This window comes from Triturus cristatus, chromosome 5_2 (genome assembly GCF_964204655.1).
Source record: "Triturus cristatus chromosome 5_2, aTriCri1.1, whole genome shotgun sequence".
NCBI classification, from domain to species: Eukaryota; Metazoa; Chordata; class Amphibia; order Caudata; family Salamandridae; genus Triturus; species Triturus cristatus.
In genome coordinates this window covers 776,992,212-777,020,102 of record NC_140588.1, presented here as the reverse complement: position 1 = coordinate 777,020,102, position 27,891 = coordinate 776,992,212, and the positions used below count along the sequence as shown (strand labels likewise).

Here is a 27,891-nt window from a genome sequence, read left to right as displayed (position 1 = left end):
TTGTTGGATCCATTCTTGGAATAGTCTTATGTGGAGGCGGATATTTGGGACCAAATGTATGCATCACGCCATCATTCCCCTCAATTTGCCTACTGTCCTCACTGTCGGAGCTTGCCCCTTGTGGTAAAGACGTGTCTCCTTCAATATTGCCAATGTTTTTTTCGTGCTCGGAAACACCTTGCCCTGTGTGGTGTTGATCTCTGCCCCTAAGAATATCGTCACTTGTTCTATTGATGATTTTCCCCAATGGATTGAAAAACCTAGTTGGACTAGTGTTTGTATGACCTCTTGCATGTGCCTCTTGCATTGGTTGTATGAGCTTGCTTTTACCAGCCAGTCGTCGAGGGATGGGTATACATGTATTCCTTGCCTCCTTAAGTGAGCTGCTACTGCTGCAAGGCATTTTGTGAAAACCCTTGGTGCGGATTTGAGTCCGAATGCCAGCACTGTGAACTGGTAGTGAGTCTTGTTGATCATAAATTTTAGCAGATGTTTGTGTTTGTTGTTGATGGGGATGTGTAAGTACGCGTCTGTTAAGTCGACAGTTGCCATGTAATCCCCTTCCTGTATCTGGGGTATTACTTCTTGAAGAGAAGTCATTTTGAATCTGAGTTTTTATGAACTTGTTTAAGAACCTTGGATCCAGAATTGGTTGTACGGTTTCGTCCAACTTTGGTATGAGGAAGAAGGTGAAGTAGACACCCTTGTTCCGTTCCTTGTATGGTACTATTTCTATGGCCTGTTTGTTTAGAAGTTCCTGTGCTTCTTGTAGCAAATAAGAACGCTCCTTTGCTGAGTGTACTCTGCTGTTTGGTCTCTTGTTTGGAGGCTGTTTTTCTAGCTCCATACAGTAACCGTATTGTATGAGGTTTAGTATCGATTTTTCTGATATGATCTTCCTCCACTCCTGGAAGAAGTGTTTTATCCTGCCTCCTACTGGTGTTATATGATGGAAGAACTGTTCGTTTTGAATTAGTTATTGTTTTTGTCTTATCCTTTGCTGCAACCCTAGAGATGTTGACTGGGTGCGCGTTGGTCTTACCGCAAAGTCCCTTGGATGTGGGTTCCCTTCTCGTCAGTTTCCTCTTCCTCTTGTGCGCCCTCGAAAGGATTGTCCTCGGGCTGGTACTGCTAGTTTTGCTGCTGCTGCTGCTATCCCTGCTGTTGACCCTGGCTACCTCCTTGATAACCCTGTTGGAAGGTTTGGTGTGGTGCAACAGGTTGGTGGCTCCCCCTACCTGCTGGTCTTCTTGAAAGTGTTCCTCTTCTCATTCCTCTGAACTGCAGTGCCCCATGGACCCAACTGTCTCATTGTCCTTCTTGAGCGGATTGAGTTTTTCGTAAACTGGAGCACCGAAAAGCTGTTCTCCGTTGAAGGGTGTGTTAAGGATGTTGTTTTGCACTTCTGTCTTGAAGCCTGAAATTCTTAGCCAGGCATGCCTTCTCGGTTACCCCCAGCATCATCTGCCTGCTGGATGTCTCCGCTGCATCCAGGACCGACTTCAGACATGTATTAGCCATGTTCTTTCCTTCCTCTACCAGGTGGCTCGCTCTGGCAGATGTTTTAGGAGTTTGCCCACTTCCTCCCAGTGCTGGTATGCGTGCCTGTTGATGAGTGCATTAGAATTGGCGATGCGCCATTGGATCGCCACACTCCTTTCCATTTTCCTCCCCATTAGGTCCATTCTCCTGCTCTCTTTGTCTGGTCTGGGGGTGGTCCTGTATTTGTGGATATATTGGCCCTTTTCCTAGCCGTGGATGTTATGATTGAATCTGCTGGTACTGATCCCTTAATATACATAGGGTCCTTAGATGAGGGCTTGTATTTCTTTTCAGTCCTTGGAGTTACTGCTTTACACATAGCAGGTTCCTTGAAAGCCTCCTTCCCCTGGTCCAGCACACTTGGGAGCATGGGTAGGAACTGGCTTCTTTTCTGGGATGGTAACAACAGAGATTGAGGTTTCTCCTCCTCTAGCTGTACTCCATACGTGTCTGCAGCTTTCTTTATGACCTGGTTATAGATTCCTATGTCGTCAAAGGAATCGAAGGATGGGATTCTACTGCCTCTTCTGGGGGGATTCGGCGTCGAGATCCTGCCAATGCAAGTCTTGCGCCTCCGAGGATGTCAAGCCTTGGTAAGTGTGTTAGTCTTCCTCACCTTCGGCATCGCCGTAATACAGGTCTTCCTCCTGTTCCTCGACTGGTTCTGGTGTCGACAGTGGTTGAAGGTCCTCAACGCACCTTTGGGCTTTGGCCATGGGCTTCGGTGGAATAGTGAACTGCCTCATCTTCTCATTAAAGTCCCTCTTGTGTTGCAAGATGCTCGCCATTTCGGCCTCAAGCCTTTTCTTCTTCTCCATCTCGGACGCGTGGTCAGCGTCGAGAGTTTCGCCTTTCTCTTCGCATTTGTGGACGTCGAAGTTGTAGCCGCTTTCAACCCTTCATTTTCGAAGACTTTCGTGACCGCTCTTCGATGTCTTTGCCTTATCTTTTCGCCATCTGGGAGTCCGTGTCAAAGGAACTGATGGGCTGTTTGTCGTTGGATGCAGTTGCGAACGTCGAGTGTTTCGATGGCAATGCTCCTTTGGAGGACTTGGACTCACTCTTTCGAGTATCAGTGGAGTGCCTGGGGTTGGACGACTTACATCCTTTGGCGTTTTCTTTTTGACCTAGACGACTGTGGCGTCCTCCAGTCCTTCGGCAATGTTGTTCTCTTCGCCACTGGGGAGGCCCAAATCTCGGAGCGATGGAGGTGTCCCCTGCCCCTACATGCTGTAGTTTGCCCTTCTTTGCCTCTCTCTTACTCGGAGGGTCTTCGGTGTGAATGCCGCGCAGGCATTGCAGTCCTCGCTTCGATGGTCGAGCGGCAGGCAGAGATTGCAAACTGGGTGTTGGTCCTTCTGCGCGTACTCGCGGTGGCAGTTGGAGCAGAATTTAAAGGGTGTTTTGTCCATCACCGTGCCCAGGGAGCCCCCTGTGTGCGCATTCTGCGTAGGACGTCGAAGTTCGATGTTTTCCTCCTTTTTTGTCGTCCCCGTTACCCGACTCGTAGTCCGGTATGTTGTAAGGTGATTTTCGTCTCTCTCCTGCTGTTTTCCGTGGATTCTTCTCACCTAAGTTCTGGAGCGCCTTCACTCACGATCCAGACCCAACGCCGGAAAAAAAGAATCTGAAGATAGCGACCAAATGTGGGAGCTTCCAGATTAAGTGAGTCAACGTCACAAAAAGGCACCAAATGGTGGTATGTCGACGGATACCTAAAACACGATAAAATAAAAATTAAAAAAAAGAATACTACAATTCCGCACCCAACCACTAGATGGCGGATCCAGAAAGATTCACGCTGCAAAACTGACTCCAGTAGAATCCCGCACCAACAACATTCTAATAATACATCACAGAATTACATGGTAAACACTCTAAGCCCCCAGTACTACGCTCCCCCTGCCCCATTCTACCCAACCACCAAAACCACTATGAGAAAAGAAAAGGAAGGTAAAATAGGCGATTAACAATAAGGTCTTTACTTTCAAAAGTAAAGCACATAAGGCAGAGAAAATAAACTGACTTGCAACAAGGTGTACATAACCTCCACAAGGAAATCATACTATGTGTAAAACAAAATCAAACTGTTTGCAAGTAATCCTCAAAGTACCGAGGAAGTCTGCGAAGCCTGGTAGAGTGAAATCATCAGGCACCATAGTGAGGAACAAGGCCATTGGCACTGGAAGCACGGGCAAAACACCCCACAAGCTCACCCCTTGCATAATCCCTATTTTTGGTCAAATAGTCATCACTCATCAAAATGAACCCCTTCAGACCCACATGCGGCTTGGCACAATCACGCCTCACCACTTTACTGTCCACAACTCCCCCTTTTTGGTACGCCACTTTGTGTTTGTTCCACTTGTCCAAAAGCACATAGCCGTCAAATGCTTTGACTTTGACTGGGCCCCACAATTTAGACAAACCTTTGCACCGTCTCCAATGCCTTATTTTGACCAAGTCCCCAGCACACACCCTCTTGCCATCAGCCAGGACTTCCTTACCACCATTCTTCTCATGACAATAACCTGTCTTCCTCCCGCGCATTTTCTCAAAAGGAAAAACTCCGATCACACAGCATGCTGTGGTGGGACGGTCTTTATTACAAGGAACAGGTGCAGACCAGATAGTCTCCAACAAGTCAATTTTGGGTCGGACACCCTGCTCCGAAAGAGTATGACCAAGGTATTCGATTTCTTCCACAAGGAACCTACATTTGTCCTTCCTCAAGGTAAGGCCCGCCTCCCTCAGCCGACCCAACACAGCCCTCAGGATGCTGCTGTGTTCTTGAATGGACGCTCTAAAAACCAGAATATTCATCTTGAAAAGATTTTACATTTTCCAAACCCCTGAAACATGGCTACTCCAGGTATAACCAACCTTTACTCAAGAGCACCAATACAGAGTGAATCTCCCTTGACAGCCACAAGATATCTGACTCCGGTAGAATCTGGCACCAATCACATTCTAATAAATACATCATAGCATTTACACGTTAAAACTCCAAGCCCCCAGTACTACAAATTGCTGCATGACAGCCAATTTGGCACGAGTGATAAATACCAGATCTCTAGCATCGCCCTCTAGAGCTTGGCAGCAGCAGGCTACTCCTGTCCTCTGCTTTCATGCATCTCTGTGTCCCCTGATACACCAAACCTTTTTACATCTGCCCCTTAAGTGAGCCTTCTCCCTGCTCAATCACAACCCTCTTCTCCATTGTTTGTGGCTTATTTTTTTATTTTTTTTAACCTCACTCATTAAGGCCTAATCCTCAAAGGCACCCCATTCCCAGAAAGACTGCTTCTTGAATTGCCCTCATACCGTCCACGACACATCAACCACCAAAGGGCTTGTTGGGCTATGTTCATATGGCCCACTTTCGTCTCCTCTCTGAGTGGATTTGACATAGGCTTGGCAATTGATGACAGTTTTCCAGTAAATCCCTTCACAGACTCCTGCGAGGCAGCATTGGACATCTTGGCATTTGTTTCTGTCATGCCTCACCCTCCAACCTACTTTGAGAGTCAAGGGCCTCCTTATGCCGGACACCAATTTATTTATTTACCATGTTTTTATATAATGCTACTTCACCAAGTGGTATTAGGGTCCTTTACAATGGAGCCACAATTACATATTACTGGAGCATAATATAGCCCTATAGCCCGGCACAGCAGGCTATACCGGCTATTAAAGGCCCGCTCCAGTGTTAAAAGGCCCGAGCAGAGAGCGAGGGCCTTTAACAAGGAAGCGGGACTTTAATAGCCGGTATAGCCCAGCTAGGAAGGGGTAGAAGGCTATTAAAACATTCTGCCACTAGGTGGCCAAATGTTCTAAAAAATAAAACAAAGGCCTCTTGAAGCCAGAGGGGATTTAAATCCCCTCGAGCTCCGAGAGGCCTTTGTGAAAACATGGGAATGTTGCTTTGCAGGCCTTTACCGGCCCGTAGAAGCACGGAGCACTCCATTGTCTTCAATGGAGTGCTTTACATTCCAATGTTCTAATATATGTTCAAGTCACATACAGTACATTGAACTTTAAGACAGAGGGGAGGAGGGAGAATATTAGTTATAAGGAAAACGGGTATATTTATACTATGCATAAACTCCTCCTCAGTCTTGTACGTATTTATGCACGTCGGTTTGTGCTTTCTACCTAACCGCACTTGTTACAGGGGGCCTTATCTCCCTCTCCATATAAGCTATGCCCACTAGACAATTCAATAGCTTACAAAGTTTCCCTCCTTCGTTGGGGGGATTTCTTCATTTGGAATATTTCCAATCTTAAACATTTTAAATATCTGCTAGATATTGTGGGTTTTTATTTTGTAAAAATAGAAGCACCAGGGCCCCAAGTATTTCTTTGAAGGCCATCATGTTGACATTACCCTCTGCCATTACTGCTGAATAGTAACCATCATACAATACTAGAGCGACATACTGTACTATTCCACATCACCTGAAGCTGTACTGATGGTGTGCAACTGTTGGTTTTATTATTTTTTAAAGTATATTGAACACTAGGTTGAGGAGCTCTGCTCAATAGCAGATTAACATCACCACCATGTGGTAGACTGACATAAATAAGGGCCTGTGTTCAGAAATCATACACCGGCACAAATCAAGCATGGTAAAGTCTTTCTCTTCCCATATTCTTGACTACTGCTGGGGAAACTGCACAAGCAAGGTATGCTGGGGGCTGAGCGATTGCGACCTCAGTGGCCTGCCTTACCCTCATTGAGGGGGTTAAAATGAACAAAATCCCATCATTAAGGGAGGTCTAGTGCCCAGCATATGCTGGTTAAGGGCTTGCAAGATGAAGAGCAAATTGATGTAACAAATTTCTTGTTAGGGCCCAAAGCCTGGCACCATCAAGGACAAATCAAACACTACTCAGCACAAAAGTCAGAAGAACACCCAATTTCACTACCTGCAGACATCTTTCTTAATCAGTTACTTGCTAATAAACCATTACATACAAATACAAAAGTATATATTTATGCTGCAGCTATTATTTAACTATGTAAATAGTTCAGATGTACACAAATGCAGCTACTTTATACAGACACTCCCGGATATATAATCCACATTTGTAATATAATATACATTTGTAACGTGTGAACAATCACCCGTAAGGGTCTCTAGGCGCTGGGGGCAGTCGGGAAGGTTAGGCAAGCTATTGCCCAGAGTCACATGGTGCTGGGCTAATCTGCCGCCGGGGATCGAACCGTGATCCCCAGATTCTGTCGTCAGTCGCCCTGACCGCGGCGCCACACCTCTGTACCAAACACGTTTGCATCTCCAACAGCAATGTTCTACAAAATATATATATAACTTAGTTCAAGGTAGATCACATTAGGGAATTATAGATCAAAAGAATCTGTGTCTTCGAAGTCTAGTATGGGCTATTCCAAAGGTATGGCCTGGTCCGTACTAAAGACCTTAAACTATGCAGCTAAAAAATTCTCAAAAACCATTTGCCCTCTAAATATTTCCTCTGGAAAGATTAACCCTTTTGCTACCAGCCCCGCCCCCTGTGCCACGCCTTGTTTTCGGGCAATTTTGAGCTTAGGCCTCCCATAATATTTTGTCCACATAAGGCACCTACACCAAATGTGTGCTCCTTTTCTTCCAACATCCTGAGGATTCCAAAAGGTACCCAGGGTTTGTGATTCCCCAGGAGGGGAACGAGAGATTAGGCAAAATACAACTACATTTTAGGTTTGGGAGGGGGGGGGGTGGGGGGGGGGGGGGAGTGCTGCAGAAGAAAGTTTTTGTAATTTTCCTTGCAAATAGGATCAAGGTAAGGGTTGGGAGTCTAAAACCACCTTCTTTCCAGCTTTCAGGAATTGGCAGAATTTGGTCAGAAAACCAAAATTTTCTACACAGTTTTGCCATTTTACTGGGACATAGCTTTTTTTTTCCTATTTTGAGTGCTTTCAACCTCCTTCTAGTTAGTGATAGAAATGGGTGTAAAACCAATAATGGATCCCGGAAAGCTATACATTTCTGAAAAGTAGACAAAATTCTGAATTCAGCAAGGGATCCTTTTTGTTGATACTTCAAGACTTTCCTAAAGAAAGTATAGCTGAAATAAAAATATTGAAAGGGAGTTAAAAAAAGAAAGCGGCTGTTTGTTCCTAAATTTTCATCTGTAACTTTTTCTAACTATGGTAGTTTTTTAAGGCAATATACCGTTAAACATGGCTTGTAGTTTCACCAAGTACCTGAGGAACGCAGAGTCAATTACTGAGCTGCACTTTGCAATGGTTTTTCAATGTTAACTGGGTATAAAGCAATTAATTTTGTAAAATATAAAGAGTTAAAAATAGGTATCAAGGAAACCTATGTATTTCTGAAATGGGAACAAGATATGGGGTTTAGAAGCAGTGGTTATTTGTGCATCTCTGAATTTGTGGGTACCCATATTCGCATTGAATTAGAGGGTATTTTTAAAAATGACTTTTTTACAGACGGTCTTAAATTTAGGAGGCAGAAATGCATAGAAAGACAAAGAGTAATACTTGTTCTATGCTTGATCAAAATGGTACATCACTTGTGTGGGTAGGCCTAGTGCCCCTGACAGGGAATGGCCCAAAATGCAAGATGGACACATCACATTTTTCCAGTGAAAAATGACCCTTTTTTTGCAATGTGCCTAGCTGTGGAATTTGGGCCCTAGCTCAGCCATCACCAAGGGAAACCTAGCAAACCTGTATATTTTTAGGTCTCGCCTGGCGTCAGCAGCGCGCATGCGCTGCTATCGCCATGCTAGGGCCTCTTGGAATCAATACGGTTCCAGAAGTTCACTTTGTGCTCCGCCGGTGTTTCCCATTGGTGTGCGTCATTCTGCGTCACTTATTATGCTAAACGTGGTATTATTGCTCCGGAGGCTTTTTAGTCCCTCCTAGTTACCACCCTGTCCACTTTTTCCACGCCCACCTGGACTGGATGCTTTAATGGCGGCGTGACACTCTCCCCCTCATTACTCTGTGTATGCACTTTTCTTTGGAGAAAGCGCGATGTAAACAAGCGCCTGCCGTTCCGCAATGGCGACAGATTGTTTTTAATCCCTGTTATCCCTACTAAGCAGCAGTTGTGTTTCTGCTCCCTCGTTATGTAGGTTCACTCATGCTACGCACTAATGTTCAATCTGTGTGTTTCCAGCGTACAAACATTTGAGATTTTCCTTGTTACTACTGTTGCCTCCTTTTTGCCAATTGCTGGTTTCCAGGTTGGCCTATAGATTGGCATAGGCTGCTTTCTCTCAAGCGAAAGTCTCTGCTGCTTGCCTGTAGAACGGATTATGCGAGACAATAAGATACGCGGTCCTGGGGCCACGGAATGGAATGCCTTCCTTTAAGGAACTTTTGATCTGACTGCATTGCAGTTTTGTCAGAAAGCTGCTGCAATAACCCATTTGAAAAGGGAGCTGGCAGATACGATGGCTTGCTGTTGACGTCACATCACTTAGGTGCAGAGCATCACTCTAGGCAGTGCACAGGCTGTCGTATTAGATCTGCTTTCACATGGCATCCATTGCGGGCGGTCGATAACATAATAGACTTTAGCCCCTTCCCCCTCCTCATGCAGTCCAAGTTGTAAATACCCTCCCCCCTCAGGCAAGCAGAACAGAGGTGACTTCTCTGTGCTTACTCCCTGCTGCTCCCGCTCGTCCATGCTGTTACCAGCTTTGGTTTGACTATCGGCACTCCTTATTTCCTTTGTTTTAATGATAGTCATGTAATACATTCTTTTTTTTTTTTTTATGCACAGTTTTACCATGCCAAGACTTGAACTGGTTTCCCGAGGTCCAAAGTCGGCAGCACTGAAGGGTATGCCACAGTGTCTCTCCTGCTGGCTGGGCATAAGGGTCTGTGTATTTAGCTGCAATTTCCTTAATTTTTCTTCTCTTGCCTGAAGCAAGCTGCCGGCATCAAAGCCTACTTCCCAGGGCTGTCCTCATCTCCATTGTGACGCAGCAGATGATGCCTTTGGCTTCCGTCTCAACTCTGATCTCTCTTCCAGATGTGATGGCAAAGACCTTCTAAAAGGCCCCACCCCAGCATGCCGACGGCAGTTTACGGACTTACCTTTTCCGTGGCCTCAGACAAATAGCGTCGCTGACAAATAATAGATAATTACAGAGTGGCATGAAATAACTTGTAACCTTTCTACTCTGGAAAACTCCATTCCACAGACTGGGAAGGAGGGCAGGAATATGTGGTGGTTAAATAACTATACACCAGAAGAGGTCACCGATGGTAACTTTTCTTCTGATGGGTATTTCCAGTTTAGATTCCTTTCCTTGTGAATCGATAGCAAAGCAAGTAAGCGGGTAGGAGAACACTTTACACTAGACAGTCCTGCTGGAAAAATTGCCCTTCATGTAGAACTTAGTCAATACACCAGCGTCCGGTGAAAGTATGGATGGATGCCCACATAGAGGCTTAGCAAATTAAGAAAACTGTACATGCAAATATTTTACTGAATCAAAATAAAAATGATATTAATGCTTGGGAACAAGTTCATTACAGCAAGTTCAGAAGCATTTTAAAGTACGGTTTGGGACAGTACTTTTGTGAAACCATAAGGCAATATGTCCAACGAGGACCCCACATCACTAACAATAGTCTCACTGTGCTTATAAGTCTCAGCCAGTCAAGACTTAACCACAATAAGAGTTGCTTATTCTCCATGTATGATTACAAGGCACGCACATATTGCTGTTGCTAGACATGACCCTGCAGTATTCCAGCAAAGTTTAGAAAAAACTTTATTCAAAATAAATGTGAGACATACTTAACCCCAAAACAGTCAATGGTAAAGTATTGGCACCACCACTCTCTAAACCAGACTAGTGGAAATGTACATCTACACATACATACATATACACACATACATAAACGCACATATATACATATACACACACACACACATATATACACATACACATACACATATATACACAAACACATATATACATACATACATACTGATTAGTCATTAACACAAAAGAAAAAGGGTGATGTCTCGAACCACCAAAAAGAACCAAGTGACATTTTTCTTTTTTTTTAATGAACAGATTCTAACTCCAGCTGGGTTACAAAAACTAATGAATAGATATCAATCTTTCTGTGACTCCCGGGGTTTAGTCATCAACACATCTAAGACAAAGCTCATGGTATTCAACCCACACAAATCTTTTAGGAACAACCTCACACTCAATGGTACCTCCTTGGAGAGAGTCAGTACCTTTGATTATCTCGGCATCCGACTCTCAGACAAAATGCTCTGGAGGCCCCAGTTAGCCAAAATGTTCATGAACCACAAACGCGTGGTCGGGGCACTAAGCAAAGAACATCGCTCCTCATACAGCAGGCCAGTTGCCCTGGCCCTCGTTGTCTATGATGCTAAGGCAGTCAGCTCAGCTCAGCTCTACATAAGGAGCTGAGCTAAGGGGGTTTGATAAAGTAGAAGATATCAGTAGATCTGAGCACAAGTTTGAGGGATTAGGTGATGCTCCCACGTAACACCCCCTTAATGTATGACATGGGTAGGCGGCCATTTAGAGATATTGCTAAGATACGTTTATTGCTCTTTTGGGCACGCCTAAGGCGTACCCCAGAGCTTAACAAATATGCCACAGAATTAAAGGAGGTGACAAACCTAGATTTGAACCATAGGGTCAAATGGATGTTAATTGTTAGTAAAACGATGATACTACTGGGCCTTAAAGAATCATGGGATACCCAAACCCCCCCCCCCCCGAGCAAGGCAGAGCTCAAGTGCTTATACTGGGACAGGATAGATAGCCAGGAGCTCAGCAAGCCCAACGCGGGGAGGCCAACGGAAGAATTTCTCCATTTCAAGCAGACCAGAAGCCTTGAGCCATAGCCCAACACGGGGAGGCTAACGGAAGAATTTCTCCATTTCAAGCAGACCAGAAGCTTTGAGCCATACCTGGATGCAATCCAGGTCACACGGGATAGGGCCTTGTACACCCAATTTAGGCTTGGCTCGCTCCCAGTCCATGCACTAATATCAAAGTGGTGTTCACCTAAGAATACAACAGAAGGTTGCACCTGCTGCGGAGCCCCGCTGGAGTGTGTTGCCCATGTCATGTTTGCTTGCCCAGCCTATAACATCGCAAGGTCTAAATGGCTAAAACCAATCTGCAGACACATGGGCACCCGTGACCATCAGGCTGCTTTGCGTATCCTGAAATCCGACCCAAGTGTCCTTTTTTCTTGTGGGGTGGCTTAGTTTCTAAGCCATGCTTGGATAGTCAGGCATAAAGCCCTCTGTGGGGTGCCTTAATTGTATGCTTTGGGTGACACTGGCAACCCCCGGGTGGCTCTGTATAATTTGAAACTTGAATATAGAGCTTTTACTTGTGGGTTAATTAAAATCTAAGCTATGTACGAATAGCCTAGGAAAAAGCCCCGTGAGGGATCCCTTATTTATCAAATTCTAGACCACACCGGGACATCACCTTAACCCAAGAAAGCCTCTTCAGAATGAAAAAGCACTGGCACTTTATATAACACCGTTGGGCTGTACTGCTATGTTTTTATCCTTTCTTTTAAATACCCTTTTGTAATTCATGCATGATTTTATGGTATGAACTTGTAGAAACTTGTATGCACAGCTTTTAGATAACTGTTTTTATGCTTTGTGGTGCAAAATGAACTCTAAAAATACTGTGTAAGCACAATCTTTAGTTCAATTATATATCAAAGAATTATTTCCATCGATTCACTCGCTTTTATGCACTGTACAAATGCTGCACAATGCTTTTATGATACAAATTATCGAAATAAAGCACATATATATATATATATATATATCATTGATATTAGGTAGGCGTATAGTTGTGCTACTCCAGTACGGCTTCTAGCCGGCCTAATTATATTCCTGGTCTTGTGTAAATAAGGAAGCGAAGGAAACTAGCTATTTGATCTTCCGAAATAAAGGTAGCACAGAGAGCACTCTTCTAGCAGATTTGCAAACAGAAACTGACCTGGAGGATTAATGCCAAAAGATATATCAGTAAATCCGACTGTCACAATAGGTTTGGTTTAAATTTGTATACCGACCAAGTGAACATTTGTTATAGGAATTAACCTATGAGTGTTTTACAATAATCTGGAAAAAATAAGTTAGTTCAATTTTAGAGTTTGTATATATTAGCAGCCATATTAAGGGACTACCCTCGTATATTCAACTCCTATTTAAAATGCGAACAGACTTGCCAACTAAGGGAATCATTAAGGAGGTCGGGCAAACAGAAATCTGCCCGACACCGCTGCGGTCTCGGGACCGAATGACCTCCGGTCGGCGGGCCTGACACCGCAATTACAATGAGACAGCACATGGTGCAGACTCAAGCTCCCGTTTCTCTATGGGAGCTTATGCTAAGGTCAGAAACCGGCCACAGCTTAGAGCTTCTGTTAATACCTGCACTGCATGGCAGGCACATGGTGCAGGGATTAACAGCCCCCCTCCCCCAAGACCCCGAGGGATGGGGGCGCTGACAGGCTTCTCATGTTGGACAGCCCAATGTGAAAAGCCGGTCGGAAACTGACATCAAAATCACGACAGTGGAAACGCAGTCTATAGGGGATTATGGAAGGTTTGCGACTAAGCGACAGGCTCTTTTAGCCAGTCGGAAGCCAGTATGAAAGACACTCTGACCACCTACATTATAATTGGGTAGTCGTACTGTAAACCTTCCATGAGCGGTCGGAGGCTTACCGACCGACATGGTTATCGCCCCCCAAGTAACTCTAATCAATGTCAACTACACAATAGAGCATTTAATGTTTGAAAAGGGCTCTGACCCAGAATTACATACTAACAGGGCACATTTACTGTCGGACAGAAAACTTTATTTTGGAAGCAAGCATCACGTTTTCAAATCAACATACAAGCAGCAATAAAATGTATTTGCTTCATTTGTGCTCTATTTACCTTTAAATAGGATCCATAGTACTTTGTAACATAGGGGCTGTCACACTGGCTTAATACCGTTATTTCTTGCTGTATATCCTCAATTTCATCTTCTGCTTCTTCAAGGTCGATAATTTTTATGGCAACCACTTGCTGCGTCCGGTTATCAATTCCTTTGAACACTTCACCAAATGATCCCTTTCCAATGCGTTCGAGCTTTGTAAATAATTCTTCTGGGTCTGCCCGAAGGTTCTAAAGAAGGAAAAAAGTGATATCAGTATTGTCCAGTTTTATTTTTAAGTTGCTTTGCTTACACTAAAATAACCTTGAGAAGACAATGTGCGAGTCTCTGCTTTTCAACTCATTACATTAATTCATTAACCATTCTATCAAATTATGAGAGGCAATAACATCCCAGCTTAGACTCCCTGAATGGAAGAAGTCACTCTCCGAAGGGACATGCTAATGACCAATGATCTTTGAGCAATGCCAAATAACCACATGTTCATTAGACCAGTGACTGTCAAAAAAGGTCTCAGTGCACAAAGGTTTTACTGACTCATTTACAAAGTAGCCCATCATTCGTGTGGAAACTTCAACATGCAATATAGATATATGCCCTATGTATTCACAAAGTGGTAAGCACCTGAAGATTTTCAGCTTCATAAAGTGTCTTGTGTGACATTCTAATATATGAATAGACCTGTGTTTCTCCCCTCAACAGACCCCTTAATGAGACCTCTCTGACAAGCTAAGTGGTATCTGGAAAACTGCAGGTTCCCCGAAATGCAGTTCCAAAGGAAATTATATTTTCCATTCTACCGTTCTTCAATAATTTATTTTTATTTATTTTTATGTTGGGAGGGATAGGACAAGTAGTAGAAAGTTAGAATGTCCATGTTTTTTTCTAAAAGAAAGAAATAGAAGGCACTGAAGGTTACAAAACCATACAAGTTGCTGATTCCGCTTGATCAAAATGTTAAACAAGCACTGGCAATGCCAATAGATCTGGCTTACAACAAAGTGCCTCTTAAGCCACTGGTGAGTTTATGCACTCAATAAGCAATCATTCATAGACTATCACTCATTTTACACTCATACATCCATTCATTCACACACTCATTTATTCTTGGGTGCACCCACTTAACCATCCATAATTAAAACAGACAGACTCAACAAGTACATGGACAATAAAGCAAAAGAGGAAAAGTATAAAAAGAAAAGAAGCTGTCACCGGAACTTTGCAGGTGTAAGATTCTAATGCAAAATTTAAATTGAACATAGAAGTGGGTAGTGGGCTTCATGTTAAAGCTCTAGGGCCTCAAAAAATGATGAAGCCACCTTGGCAGCACAATTGCTTTTTCGTGACCGACTGCTGAATCACAGCCCGTGAGACCGAACTTCGACACTCAAAGGTTGCACCTGAGCCTGCTGGATTCAGGAGTGTCAAACAGCAGTTTGGTCACCCAAGAAGGACACTAGCCGCATTTAAAGAACACGCTGGTTTCACTGCGACAGGACACCAGTGGCAAATGGATTTTGGCTGGACTTCGAGGGACATCGCTTTTTGTGGCCAATTATGCCCCACAGTGTTAGTTTACAGAGAGGTGCCGCCCTGTAAGATCCCGGTCAACTGGATCAGCATTCTCACTATCTTGCATCACAACCACTCTATTGATGCCTGTGAAGATTCGTCCACAAAGACTTAAACTGGACTCGAGACTGCTTCGACTGGAAGTTAACTGTCCTACTAAGCCTTATTGGCCCCGCTGACTTGCTCCATGCCAGGCTTGGTCACACAAAGTAGTCTGGGGTATCCGACACAACTTTATCAAATGTTTTCAAAAGAGCATAAAGTTTCCCAAGTAACTGCAGTAGCTGCCAATGCTGTTTGAATTTTGAATGAAAAATTGTGATTTAAGATTTCCTTAAAAATTCATATCTTTGGAACCTTCTGGGGGATTTTGCTTGTTTTGGTGTCTAGAAAGTCATAAAAACAAGATCTTTGTTTATCAATTGGTGTCGGATTTCCTTTGCGTCGTGTCTTTCTTATTCAATTATTTTGGTGATTATAAATGTTTTGCACTAGTTCCTTTGTAAAGCTGGATTGCTCGAAGGCACAGTAAAATGATGAAGTGAGGCAGGTAGTGGTAAATAAACAAGCGTTTAAAGTGTCTTAAATACGACCCACTGGTGAGCAAAGCGGAGCACATCCTTACACCACCGTCTCTGACCAAACTTTCCACATTACCCCAACATGAACTCCCTTCATTCTATATTCCAATACCATGACATACATACTATTCCACATGACCTACCTACATTTCTATACAACACACAGCTACCCAGGGTTAAACTAAGATCTTGCAAAAGAGTCTGACTGGGCCCAAGGCAGGTTTGTAAGTTTATTACATGGTGAGGTAATCATACCATAAAATTAAACACATTTCCTCACAAGGAAAGGCCACCAAGTCCAGGCAATGAAGCGTGCTCATTTTCAGCGGGATATGCACATGTAATATGTCAAAACACTTTCTCAGAGAGCAAACTGAACCAACAGCAAAAGTGGGCAAACCCATTGCCCCATAAGTTTGCTGCAATGAGAAGTAGAATATGAATGACATCCGAACAGACAGAAGAAGGCTGGCCCAAAGACCATCCATGTATGTGGTCATTTTAGGTTTTTTATTGTAACGGCTGGCAGACAATTGCACCTGGAATCCTAAACAGGACTTGCAAGGGTTATCTGTGTAAGTCTTCAACCTCCAGGATTTATCAATGGAAGTAACCAAGACCAAAATCCTTGCTTACTAAAGTCATCTGTGAGATTCCATTTAACAAAATACTTGTCTACAGGGATTAACAAGGTGCAATAGCAATTCATCCATAAAGGGCTACTGGCTTTAGAAAGGATTTTAACAATAAGTCAGGAAGGCTGTCATTGCTGTAATTTTGTATATCGAACAGATTAGACCTATGCATTTGACATAATTTTCCGATATGAACCTGTGAGTCCTACATGATTTTTTGCTGGCTCACCCGTGTGCCTTCTTTATTGAGCATAATCTTTTCTCCAAAGCACAAATCAAGAATACAGGCATAAAATTTGAAATATGTAGCTCATTCAAGTTTTTAAACATAAACCCCTCAACACTAAGAAGGTCTGGCAAGAATTCTTCCAGTGCAAATATTCTGCCCTCAGGGTGCAATCAGAGGTAACCAAAACCCGCCCCCCCCCCCCCCCTGCCTAATATAGTGATCTAGGCGAATCCATTTAATGCAATATCTATCAACAGGTTTTAACTAAGCATAATGACTATCCAGTCATGACGGACTAAAGGCTTTAACGTAAGCTTTTTACACTAAATAAATCAGGCCTTCTGCTTTGTCATACATTTTCATCTTAAACCGATCAGACCTGCAGCATAGACCATACCTTTTTACAATAAACCAATCATGACTTAGGCCTTTATCATTGGCAGATCATGAAAGCAAAAAACGCAGGCCTACCGTATTCAGCATAAGCTTTGCCACAAAGCACCCATTAGTATACACAAATACAATTCTAAATATGGACAAAATTACACGTGGCAAAACAAACCCGGTCCACTACAGTAATCTGAGATTCAGTACCCTGCGCACACGCACACACACACTAACCTGGGTGTGCACAAACACGCTAACTTGCTTGTGCGCAAAAAAGCACACATGCGTTAAGCTACACGCTCTAACAGGTCTCATAGTCCAACTGTGAAACCAATGCAGACAGAAAGAAGCACCTGAAAGTAAATCCTGCATTTGTAGTTAAAAAGTGCTCCGATACAACCAGTAGCAGCAAATTACTGTGGAGATACACTAGATAACACCTAAAAACGGCTAAGTCAGGAAAACTGACGGGACAGACTTTCATGTCAGAAATGGGCAGTTCCCTATCTTTTTCCGATAAAATTATACAGGCAAAAATAAAAATTTCACTTTGAAGGGCTGTGTAATTTTCAAGACCAGATGAAGTCCCACAGAAAACGAGGAAGACAATGCCAGGGTGTTGGTTTACGACGAATGTCTTTTAGTAATCTAATGCGAGGAAAACAATGTTTCACAACAAACGCCCATCTGGAGATACTGGTAGGTTTGCAAGCGTCACAGCCATTGGACTGCACATTTTGGAGCATGATTATGGTGACGATTAAGAGGAAAACTGGATGAACTGCATTGCATGTTACTGAATCACTCGAATCATGAATCACAGGGCAGTCTTCTCTAGCCAAATTAAAAGGTACGCGTTGAGGAGTGCATTATCAATGACGAACCCGTTTCTCTAGTATTAACAGAGTGACAAACTGAACTGCGGACAAACAGGAAGGCCAAAGCGAACTGACGAATCGGATCAGAAATACTTTTTTTGATAGCTGTATAAATAAGGATTTACAAATGTAACAGGCTGGACGTGCTATACAATTATAGCTTTGTCACGTTGAGTGCAAATTTTACTAGTGCTTGTAGTAAAAGAATACTGCAAACTATAGGGGCTATTATTGAGCAGCTCAGCAGTATTACTACATCAACAATAGGACAATACCTGAATGGGATACATGATTCAAACCTGTGCACTTTAAGTTTCCCTCTTATTTTCACACAAGTACATTAGCCCACTGAACAATCTTAACAGCTACATCCACTAGCCAAGTTCACCACCCGGGAAGATAGATCACAGTAGGTTAAGAAGTAAGACTGCAGTAAATGGGATTTGAATCTAGCAGGACTCCGCAAACAATGTCGGTATCACAGTCCAGTTTGATAACATCTCCTGAGGAGTGCCGTTTGTAAACAGTAAATCATAGTTCGATTCCTAAAACAAGAACTTGATGGTTCATATATTTTAGCAGAGAGCCAAGTGTAACCTTCAGGTTACAAATTCCAATAGAAGCAAGATAGCTCAGTGGGTTATGTGTACCAGGGAAAGACCACCATGTAATGGACAAGTATAATTCGTAAATACTGCATGGTTAACTGTCTCAAATCTACATTCTTACGAGGGTGATAAAATTGTTACCATGTAGATATGTATTAATTAGAAGTATGCGTTGCACGCTAAACAAATGGTTCTTTTTAATAAAATTATTTGTCTCTGCCTACAAAACATTGTACATTCAAGAGTTATTTAAGCCCCTACATCGCCCTGCGTAAGGAGTAATTAAGAAAATCCATTTCCTGAAGCGTGCCCAAATAGTTAACTTGGACTTCGAGACTAAATCATAGAGCGTTTTATTCTCTTTTCAGGAGACCTTTACATGCTTCTATCACTTCTATAATGTAGGTTAATAGACATGATCCTACTTGCATTTTAATAGATGGATAAGCCTGCGCTACTAGAAGGGCCCAAATGAGGGAATATCAATCTCCACAGGACAGCATGCATACGCAGAGGATGAAATTACCGGTGCATGGGAGGGAAGGGCACGAGATTATGCACACTTCCCTAGGCAAAATTAGCCTTTCAAAAGTGAGTCACAGGAGGGAGGGTAGTTTATGAGCAGTGAGTGGGACACGCAGCAGGGAGATAGTGAGAGCAGGATGCTGTACACAGGCAAGGGAGGTTGGCACAAACTGGAGGGCTGGTAGTGTTGGAAGCAGGAAAATATGAGTGGTAGAGGAAGAAAGAAGGGTAAAGGAAGAAGTGTGACATGGGGACTGCGTGGACAAGTAACTGAAGCAGGAGGGAAGGGGTACAGGGAGGAGGTCGATATAGGGACATAAAGCTGCCATCATACAAACAAGCATTGAAAAAGCAATAGGTCTCGCGTTTGATTAAGTTAAAGCCATTTGCTTTGCTAATGGTATTATATAGCAAAGCAAATGGCTTTAACTTAATGAAAGGCGAGACCTATTATGCTTGTTTAAACGATGCCATGGGCTTAAACACACACGTGTTATAAGCCAAAACAGGCTTAGGGTGTATAGCACTGTTTGCGCCCATTCCTTAGTATCTTGGCGCTGCAAATGCATAGCCGTGTTTTGCCAATGGAGTGTTTTTTTGCGTTTGTGTGTGTGGGGGGGAATGTTTCCACAGAGTGTGCTTGTATTGTGCAACCTTCAGCTTTAAGTCCTCTGACCAGAGTCCCTGTAGGTGGAGGCGATACCGCTCATATTATTGTGCCATAAAGGGAAGGGGTGACCAACTTCTTGAAAACATGGCAGACCGCCCAGTGAAGGTGAAGAGCGACGATAATCGTTTAACAAACGGACTACAGGCGGGCGTAATCCTTAAGGATGGGGGAGATAAAGACATAACCCCATAACATACACCACCCTCCCCTCTTAAAGCGGCCATGTCGCTCTTTTTTTAATGGACAGTTTGAGAACTGGGTTTTCGAAAAACAAAATAATGCATTACAGGCGTGGTCGCCAGTTTGCTTCGATGGGCAAATATTAACGAACAGCTCTACTTTGTAACTGATAATCCCAGAAACCGCGTTTTTAAAAACCTGCAACGAGGTGGCCACCTTGCCGCATACTTCAAGATTGCACAACTACATTATAATTATGAGTGCTTTATATAAAAACGACAGATTGTATAGGTGCAGCAGTTTCCGCTTTTGTAGTGCATTAACAAGTGTTAACATCATCACCCACATCCGATGTATGTCAGGCAAGCTCAGTACATCCATGTGTAAACATCTCACCAACAGCTTGAGCAGACATGGCTAATCCCTCATCTAGTCCCCTAGAGTTTCTAACCCTGGAAAACAGTTTCCTACTCATTCAACTGTGCTACTACCTCTCAGGCCCCGCGTCTGAGGCGCATTTGGTGTAAAGTGATTAATGTAGTTTCGTCTCAACTCCAAGAAAAGATGTGGTCTCCCGGCCAGCGCTGCCGACTCTGGAGCTGGGAAACCAAGGTTCGAGCCTAAGGGTCCACTCCACATCCTGTGATTCTGGGCAAATCACTTAATCTCCCCGTGCCTACATAAATAAATTTATCCTTGTATAACGTAATTGGTGCTCGTGTTAAGCGCACCAATACCTTCCGGTGGAGTTCACGCTATACAAATCTGCATAAAGAAAAAGAAAGGTAGCCGTGGTTTTGCCTGCTATCACTTACTGCTACGTACCCTTAGAGGAGGTAGGCTACAGATAAACAAAGAAGATACAATGACACTCTCCCAAGGGCGATCTAAGAAGATGGCCCCTACCCTCAAATGAAGAGATGCGTACTGCCAGTAACTCAATGCTGAACAAGAGGTATGACATTTTCTATTTCACTTGAAGGTCAAAATAACATACATTTCACATTGCAACATGTGGAGCCTCACTCCGGAACAAATCTTCAAGTTAGAGGGCCCCCCAGCATAGGCGGTAGCCAGGGAATGGTACCAAACTGAACGTGGTATTACAAAGTGGATGTCACCAAAATAAATATTTCGTACTAGAGACCCCAAAGCACTGTCTTGCACGAACTGGATAACCTGGACCCCTTAATCGGAGATATATATAGCGAGCAGGACACACTGATCCCCAACAACAGAGAACACTTTACAAGTACTCCTTCCTTAAAACCACCACTGCCCGAACACGAACCTGAACCGGCATCCACAGCGGGAGCAGGCAAGCTGAATCCCGAGGGAAGAAAGCACTTACCTCGGTCTTCGAGTAGTACTGCAGGCTAGAACCGAAGGACTTTATCCCCACCGTGTGACTGAGGAGGGGGTTAGAGATCACAGCACTAGAACTGCTCCCGAAGACCGGGGCAAAAAGAAGAAACAGGGGGAGGGCAGCAAATAATGGGAGGAAATCAGAAGCTCAAGGTGAGCGGACTCCGAGGTGTTCTAAAGGTGTTGTGGGTTTGCTACAATATCGCAGCAAGACCACACTCGGGACCGGGAAGCAGCCGCGAAGAGAGAACTGCCTCCACGTCATGACCCCAGGTAACTGTTTCAATCTGTGACCGGGGCCTGCGTCTGGGACTGTGGTCCGCAGGAGTGCTACAGGCGGGGTGTGTCTTGCTACCTAGGACTGTGCCGGCATTTATTAAAGAGGTCAGAATGGCCCGTACCGGCTCCTTTAGAGAGCTGCGATTTTGGAGCCTGTCTTTTGTTGGCAAGTGTTCCCTTCACGCATTGAGGGCATAGTGTGGCAGCGCTGACCACGGAGTCAGCCAATTGAGGCAACGTTCAGGACCTCACGAGAGCTAAGGGGGTGATTGATTACGCTCCCTTCTTGAGGTAATCAGTGCGGCCCTCTCCTCTCTCTGGGTCCAACTTCCTGCTTGACTGATACTGATAGAGGCTCTACAGGGACGACCGCCTCGGGTGACGTGGTGCCAGTAGAAGCATCGAGCTCTTGTCTTTATGGGGCCACGTGTTTCTAATTAGAAACACATGGCCCCATAAAGATAAGAGTGCTTTGCGACAGCAGCAAAGCAGGCGACCCAGTCCGTATCGGAGGCGAAAGGGCGTCAACAAAAAACCCTAATTTCCAATGGCAGGCCACCGTTTAGCATAAACGGTGACGCCAGCCAATGGAAATGAGTGGCGGGGCTTCAAGCCCTCTTCTCAAACTCCTCGTTCACAATAAATCTCGCCGAGCGAGCAACGCATGCGCTGCAACGCTAAGCGAGACCTAAAAAGATGTGATGTCAGAAATGGGGCGGGGTGGAAAGGGATGAAGCAAAAAATCTTCAGAGGCTCAGTCACACACCATATAGGCAGCATCACTGACAGGCCTCTCTGGTTCATGTGCATATATATCAGCACACCCCAGCCTTTCCTGCTCTTGCTCCCCTCCATCAACTCAGACACCCTTCCTTGCACATCTCTTGTTAGTCCCGTAACAAAACCTCCAGTATCACAAGGGCATAAACAGACCAGCAAGACTAAAATCACGCATATCAACAAAATGGGTCAGTCCACTCTGTCCATTTGCAGAGCCGGTCGGCAGGCAGCCATCCAGGTAACATTTAAAGAACTGCGGTGCGATCTCACATTGCATAGCCAACAAGCATTGGCAAAGCCAACAGGTTTCACCAATGCAAGATCCAGAGGCTGTGTCAATGTTTTTTGGACAGTTTGCACAGCAGAGCAGGCTGCTTTGCAACACAGCTTAAAGTTAAGAAATAAAGCATGAGGACACAGCCAGCATTAACTGCGTCACAGCATTTTCAAGTCATGTTGCACACCAGCCTGTGTTGCGGTGCAATAACAGGAGAAAAAAAAAACACATTGACAAAGCCAAAAAGCTCTCATGTATGCAAGTGCTATTTGGCTTTGTTAATGTTTTTTGTGGATGACTGACTGGAGGGTTGTAGGTGGCAGCCAGAAGTGTGTTTGGGTGAGGCAGGACCATAACTAAAAGCAGAAGGCGGGCGTGGGCAAGCAACATGAGGCAGATGAGGGTGGGTGCACAACAAAAAAAAGACAGCAGGGTGCAGGAGGCAAGAGCACAGGCGGTGGGAGGGGGACAGACTGCAGACACACACTCATAAAGTGAATTATCTGATTTTTTTGTGTGTGTGTTTTTTTTTTGTTTTTTTTAAAGCACAAACCGGAGCATGCAGCTAATACGAAGACACTGACCACAGACCGGAAGCTGTAATTTGTCCATGCCCCTCAGCAGGGACAAAACCTGGAAATGGCATAGGAAGCACTGGGCCAGAAAGAGGTGCTCAATAATAAAGCAAGGAAACAATAGTGACATGCAGCCAACCTGCCATGAATCAAAAAACTATTTCAACAGGACAGTACTAAGAGCAAATTGAATAGAAGGGGGGAAAATGAGCAGAGCTTCAAGTCCATACCTGAATACAGCATGCCTCGCAGAGCAGCGCATATGCTGCCCAGGCTCGACCTAAAAAGGAGGGAATGTAAACTATTGCCTAGGTGACACAATTTGGTAAAGTGGGGAGGCCGGGATTAAGTCAACGTTTTCTGGTTTCACATTTGTGGTTCAGTCACTAGATCTAATATGCTTCACTTCCCCTATGGTCACTGTACCACAAATACCGCCCACCAACACTCCTGCCCCGACCACCGCTCTGCTGGCATCAATACGGCCCTCAGTCACATCTCCAACCAAACATTTTGGCACCTGGGAAAATGTTTGTAAGTACCCATGCTTTACATGAACCTATTCCAGGGATAAGCATTCTTATCTAGTTTAGCTGAGTGCAGCTGGGTTCAAGGAAACGTTAGTTGAATTACGTGCCTAAGGAAAGGCTTCGACAACAGAAGGTCTTCCTTCCCATTCAACGATCACTAAAGGAAAGCGTTCATCTCTCACTTAGTCTTGTAAACTGTCACCAGGGCCTGAGAGCGGGTAAGAAAGTTGACACTGCACAGATGTTCCAAGATTAGTTATAAATACTACAAACTCCGCATTGTTATGTCAAGGTCAGTGAATAATGGTTTGTTTAAAGTGTAGCCAGACATTGAGAGAAAGGAAGGAAACCTTGTTATTGATACTTGTCAAGCAGTCTGAAATCTTCCTGCTGCATTTCTCATGGTCCTTTGAGTTTTATGAAACATTTTTGTTGAGATCATTGTTTTTCACTATTTCCTACGTGGCTACAAATGTATATCAGATGAGTAGTTTGTAAGTTGAAGCAGACTCTACAATAAATTGTACTGGAGACTCCCTATGTAAGACTCCTCCACTATTTAAGGTTTCTTCATTTCATTGCCTCGCACCAGCACCCGCCAAGTCGAACACCAGCAGCACCCACCTCAAGTGCATCCTGCTCAACACCCGCTCCGTCCACAGACACGCCATCGAACTCTGGAACCTCCTAGACGCCACAGCCCCGGACGTTGCCTTCCTCACGGAGACTTGGATGAACGCCTCTTCAGCTCCCGACATCGCCATCCCAGAGGGCTACAAGATCACCCGGAGGGATCGCACCGCCAACCAGATGGGAGGAGGCATCGCCATCATCCACAGGAACACCATCCGTCTCACGACCAGCACCGACAACACCCTGACCACTGCCGAACACCTGCATTTCCAGATCCACACCGACCCGAAGACCACCCTCAGAGGCACCCTGATCTACCGACCTCCGGGACCACGCACCCAATTCAGCGAGGACATCGCCGACTTCGTCAGCCCGCATGCCCTCCCCTCCGCTGACTACATCCTCCTGGGGGACCTCAACTTCCACCTGGAGAACAACAACGACCGCAACACCAGCACCCTGCTCGACAACCTCGCCAATCTTGGACTCAAGCAGCTGGTGTCCACCCCCACCCACCTCGCCGGACACACACTCGACGCAGTCTTCTCTTCCTGCACAGACATCGACTTCAGCCACGCCACAGAGCTTCAATGGACGGACCACAGCTGCGTCCACTTCACCTTCAAAAGAACGACGACCCACCACCACCAGCAACAGGCTGCCCGCAGAAGCTGGAACAAGATCACAGCCGACCAGCTCGCCACCTCCCTGAGCCAGCACCCTCCTGCCAGCTCAGCGAACCCCAGCCAGGCCGCCGACAACCTCACGAAGTGGATCAGCAACTGCGCGGACGAGCTCGCCCCGCTGAGGACCCCGCCCAGCAGACCCGGCAGCAAGAAAGCCCCATGGTTCACCGACGAACTCAAGAGCTCCAAGAAGAACTGCCGAGCCCTCGAGAAAGTCTGGAGAAGGGAACCTACACTGGACAACAGGACCTCCTTCAAGCTTGCCACCCGGAAGCACCACCAGCTGATCCGCGCCGCCAAGAAAACTGCATTCAAGGACCGGCTGGACAACAACGCACACAACTGCAAGGAACTCTTCAACATCGTGAAAGAGCTATCCAACCCCAGCGCAGGAAACAACGACATCACCCCATCGCAAGACCTCTGCAACTCCCTCGCCTCATACTTCCACAACAAGATCGCGGACATACACAACAGCTTCAACAACCAACCAACGCACACCACGACCGAACAACCACCCCCCACCACCACCCTCCACGCCTGGACCCCGATCAGCACCGAAGACACCATCCGCACGATGAACTCCATCCACTCCGGATCACCGACCGACCCCTGCCCTCACCACGTCTTCAACAAGGCCGACGCTGTCATCGCACCCCACCTGCGAGACATCATCAACACATCCTTCGACACCGCCACCTTCCCCGAGAGCTGGAAGCACGCCGAACTCAGCGCTCTACTCAAGAAACCCACAGCGGACCCCACCGAACTCAAGAACTACCGCCCCATCTCGCTCCTCCCGTTTCCAGCCAAAGTCATCGAGAAGACCGTCAACAAGCAGCTGGCCGCCTTCCTCGAGACGAATGGATCCCTCGACCCCTCACAGTCTGGCTTCCGAGCCAACCACAGCACCGAGACCGCCCTCATCGCCGCCACCGATGACATCCGAGCCCTGATGGACAACGGAGAAACAGCGGCCCTCATCCTCCTAGACGTCTCCGCGGCATTCGACACTGTCTGCCACCGCACCCTAGTACAGCGCCTCAGCAACATCGGAATCCAGGACAAGGCTCGGGAATGGATCATCTCCTTCCTCGACGGAAGAACACAGAGAGTCCGCCTACCACCGTACAAGTCAGAGGCCACCGAAGTCATCTGCGGCGTCCCCCAAGGATCCTCGCTGAGCCCCACCCTCTTCAACGTCTACATGAGCCCCCTCGCGGCCATCGCACGCCAACACAACCTCAGCATAATCTCCTACGCCGACGACACCCAGCTGATCCTCTCCCTGACCAACGACCCCGCCGCCGCAAGAGCCAACCTGCACGAAGGGATGAAAGAGGTAGCCGAGTGGATGACGACCAGCCGCCTGAAACTGAACTCAGACAAGACGGAGGTCCTCATCCTGGGCTCTTCACCCTCCGCCTGGGACGACTCCTGGTGGCCTCCCACCCTGGGCACCGCACCCAAACCGACAGACCATGCACGCAACCTGGGCTTCGTCCTGGACTCCTCCCTCTCCATGACCAGACAAGTCAACAACGTCTCCTCGGCGTGCTTCAACATCCTACGCATGCTACGGAAGATCTTCTGGTGGATCCCCACCGAGACCAGGAAGACCGTCACCCAGGCCCTCGTCACTAGCCGACTGGACTACGGCAACGCCCTCTACGCCGGTACCACCGCCAAGCTCCAGAAGAGACTCCAGCGGATCCAGAACGCCTCAGCCAGACTCATCCTCGACATCCCACGAACCAGCCACATCTCCGGACATCTGAGAGACCTACACTGGCTCCCCGTCAACAAAAGAATCACCTTCCGCCTCCTCACCCACGCACACAAAGCCCTACACGACCAAGGCCCGAGCTACCTCAACAGCCGAATCAACTTCTACGCTCCCAAACGCCACCTCCGTTCAGCCAACCACGCCCTCACCGCGGTCCCCCGCATCCGAAGAGCGACTACAGGAGGAAGGTCCTTCTCCTACCTGGCCGCCAAGACCTGGAACTCCCTCCCGACCGACCTGCGCCGGACCCAAGACCACCTCTCCTTCAGGAAGAAGCTGAAGACCTGGCTGTTCGAGCAATAGCGGCACCCCCCCTACCCCCAGCGCCTTGAGACCCTACGGGTATGTAGTGCGCTCTAGAAATGTCTTTGATTGATTGATTTTAACAATAGTAGCCCATATGGGGATGAACAGAGGCCACTCCAGTCACTTCTCAGCACCACGGTGATGAGGCCAGCATGGATTCATACATATCCCGAAGTGTGCACCTCAATAACGGGACTGGTTTTCTGAGTGGTCTTCTGTATTTAACTAGCTAATTGACCCAGATACAAGGTGAGTGACCCATCATTCACCCCAAAGAACAATTGAGAAGTTAGTAAGGGTAGCAAACAGGATAAAGAGATGCACTGATAAAGGGAACAAAGGGGATTGTTTTCCCCGGGAAAGCTAGCTCTTCATCAATTTAAGAGTTAATAACCTCGACAGTAGGCTATTTGAAGTTCAATATTTGTTTAGAATTTTGGAGTGCCCAAGGTTAATTTTAATAATGGGTCAAGTATTTAGCAAATATAAGTTAGACCACAGTCAGCCTTTGCAAACTCGAAGGGTCTCCAACCCATGAAATAATGGCAAAGGTTTCGATATCAACTGGTTTATTTTTAAATCAATGGCATGAGTATACTAAGGACAGTATTTATTTGCAATTCCCCTAGTAGGGAACCTTTGACAGAGCAAAAATACAGTAATTAAGACACTGCATTGTGAAAAAGACAGGAGAAAGAAGATTAGATTGGCAGTTTAATTGCTGGATTGAAAGACAGACGTATGCCAGACAACTGAGGTATGCCAAACAGGTGATGGAGGTTGTACGCAATACATTGAAACAGGAATTACAAGAATGTAGACTGGCCAAGAGTGTGTAGAAGAGTAAGGAAAACCAGTGCGAAGAAGCTCTGGTAGAAAGTAAGGCTTTTGTGG

At 45.6% G+C, this 27,891-nt stretch overlaps 1 protein-coding gene across 2 annotated transcripts in view; it reads right to left on the bottom strand.

The window, feature by feature from the left end:
* The window catches only part of STK26 (serine/threonine kinase 26), a 191,262-nt gene that overhangs the window by 113,258 nt on the left and 50,113 nt on the right, over positions 1-27,891 (bottom strand). For both annotated transcript variants that reach the window (XM_085607891.1, XM_085607890.1), the window contains exon 2: positions 13,515-13,745. In XM_085607891.1, the coding sequence (XP_085464017.1) occupies positions 13,515-13,745 (231 nt within the window). The remainder of the gene's footprint in view (positions 1-13,514; positions 13,746-27,891) is intronic.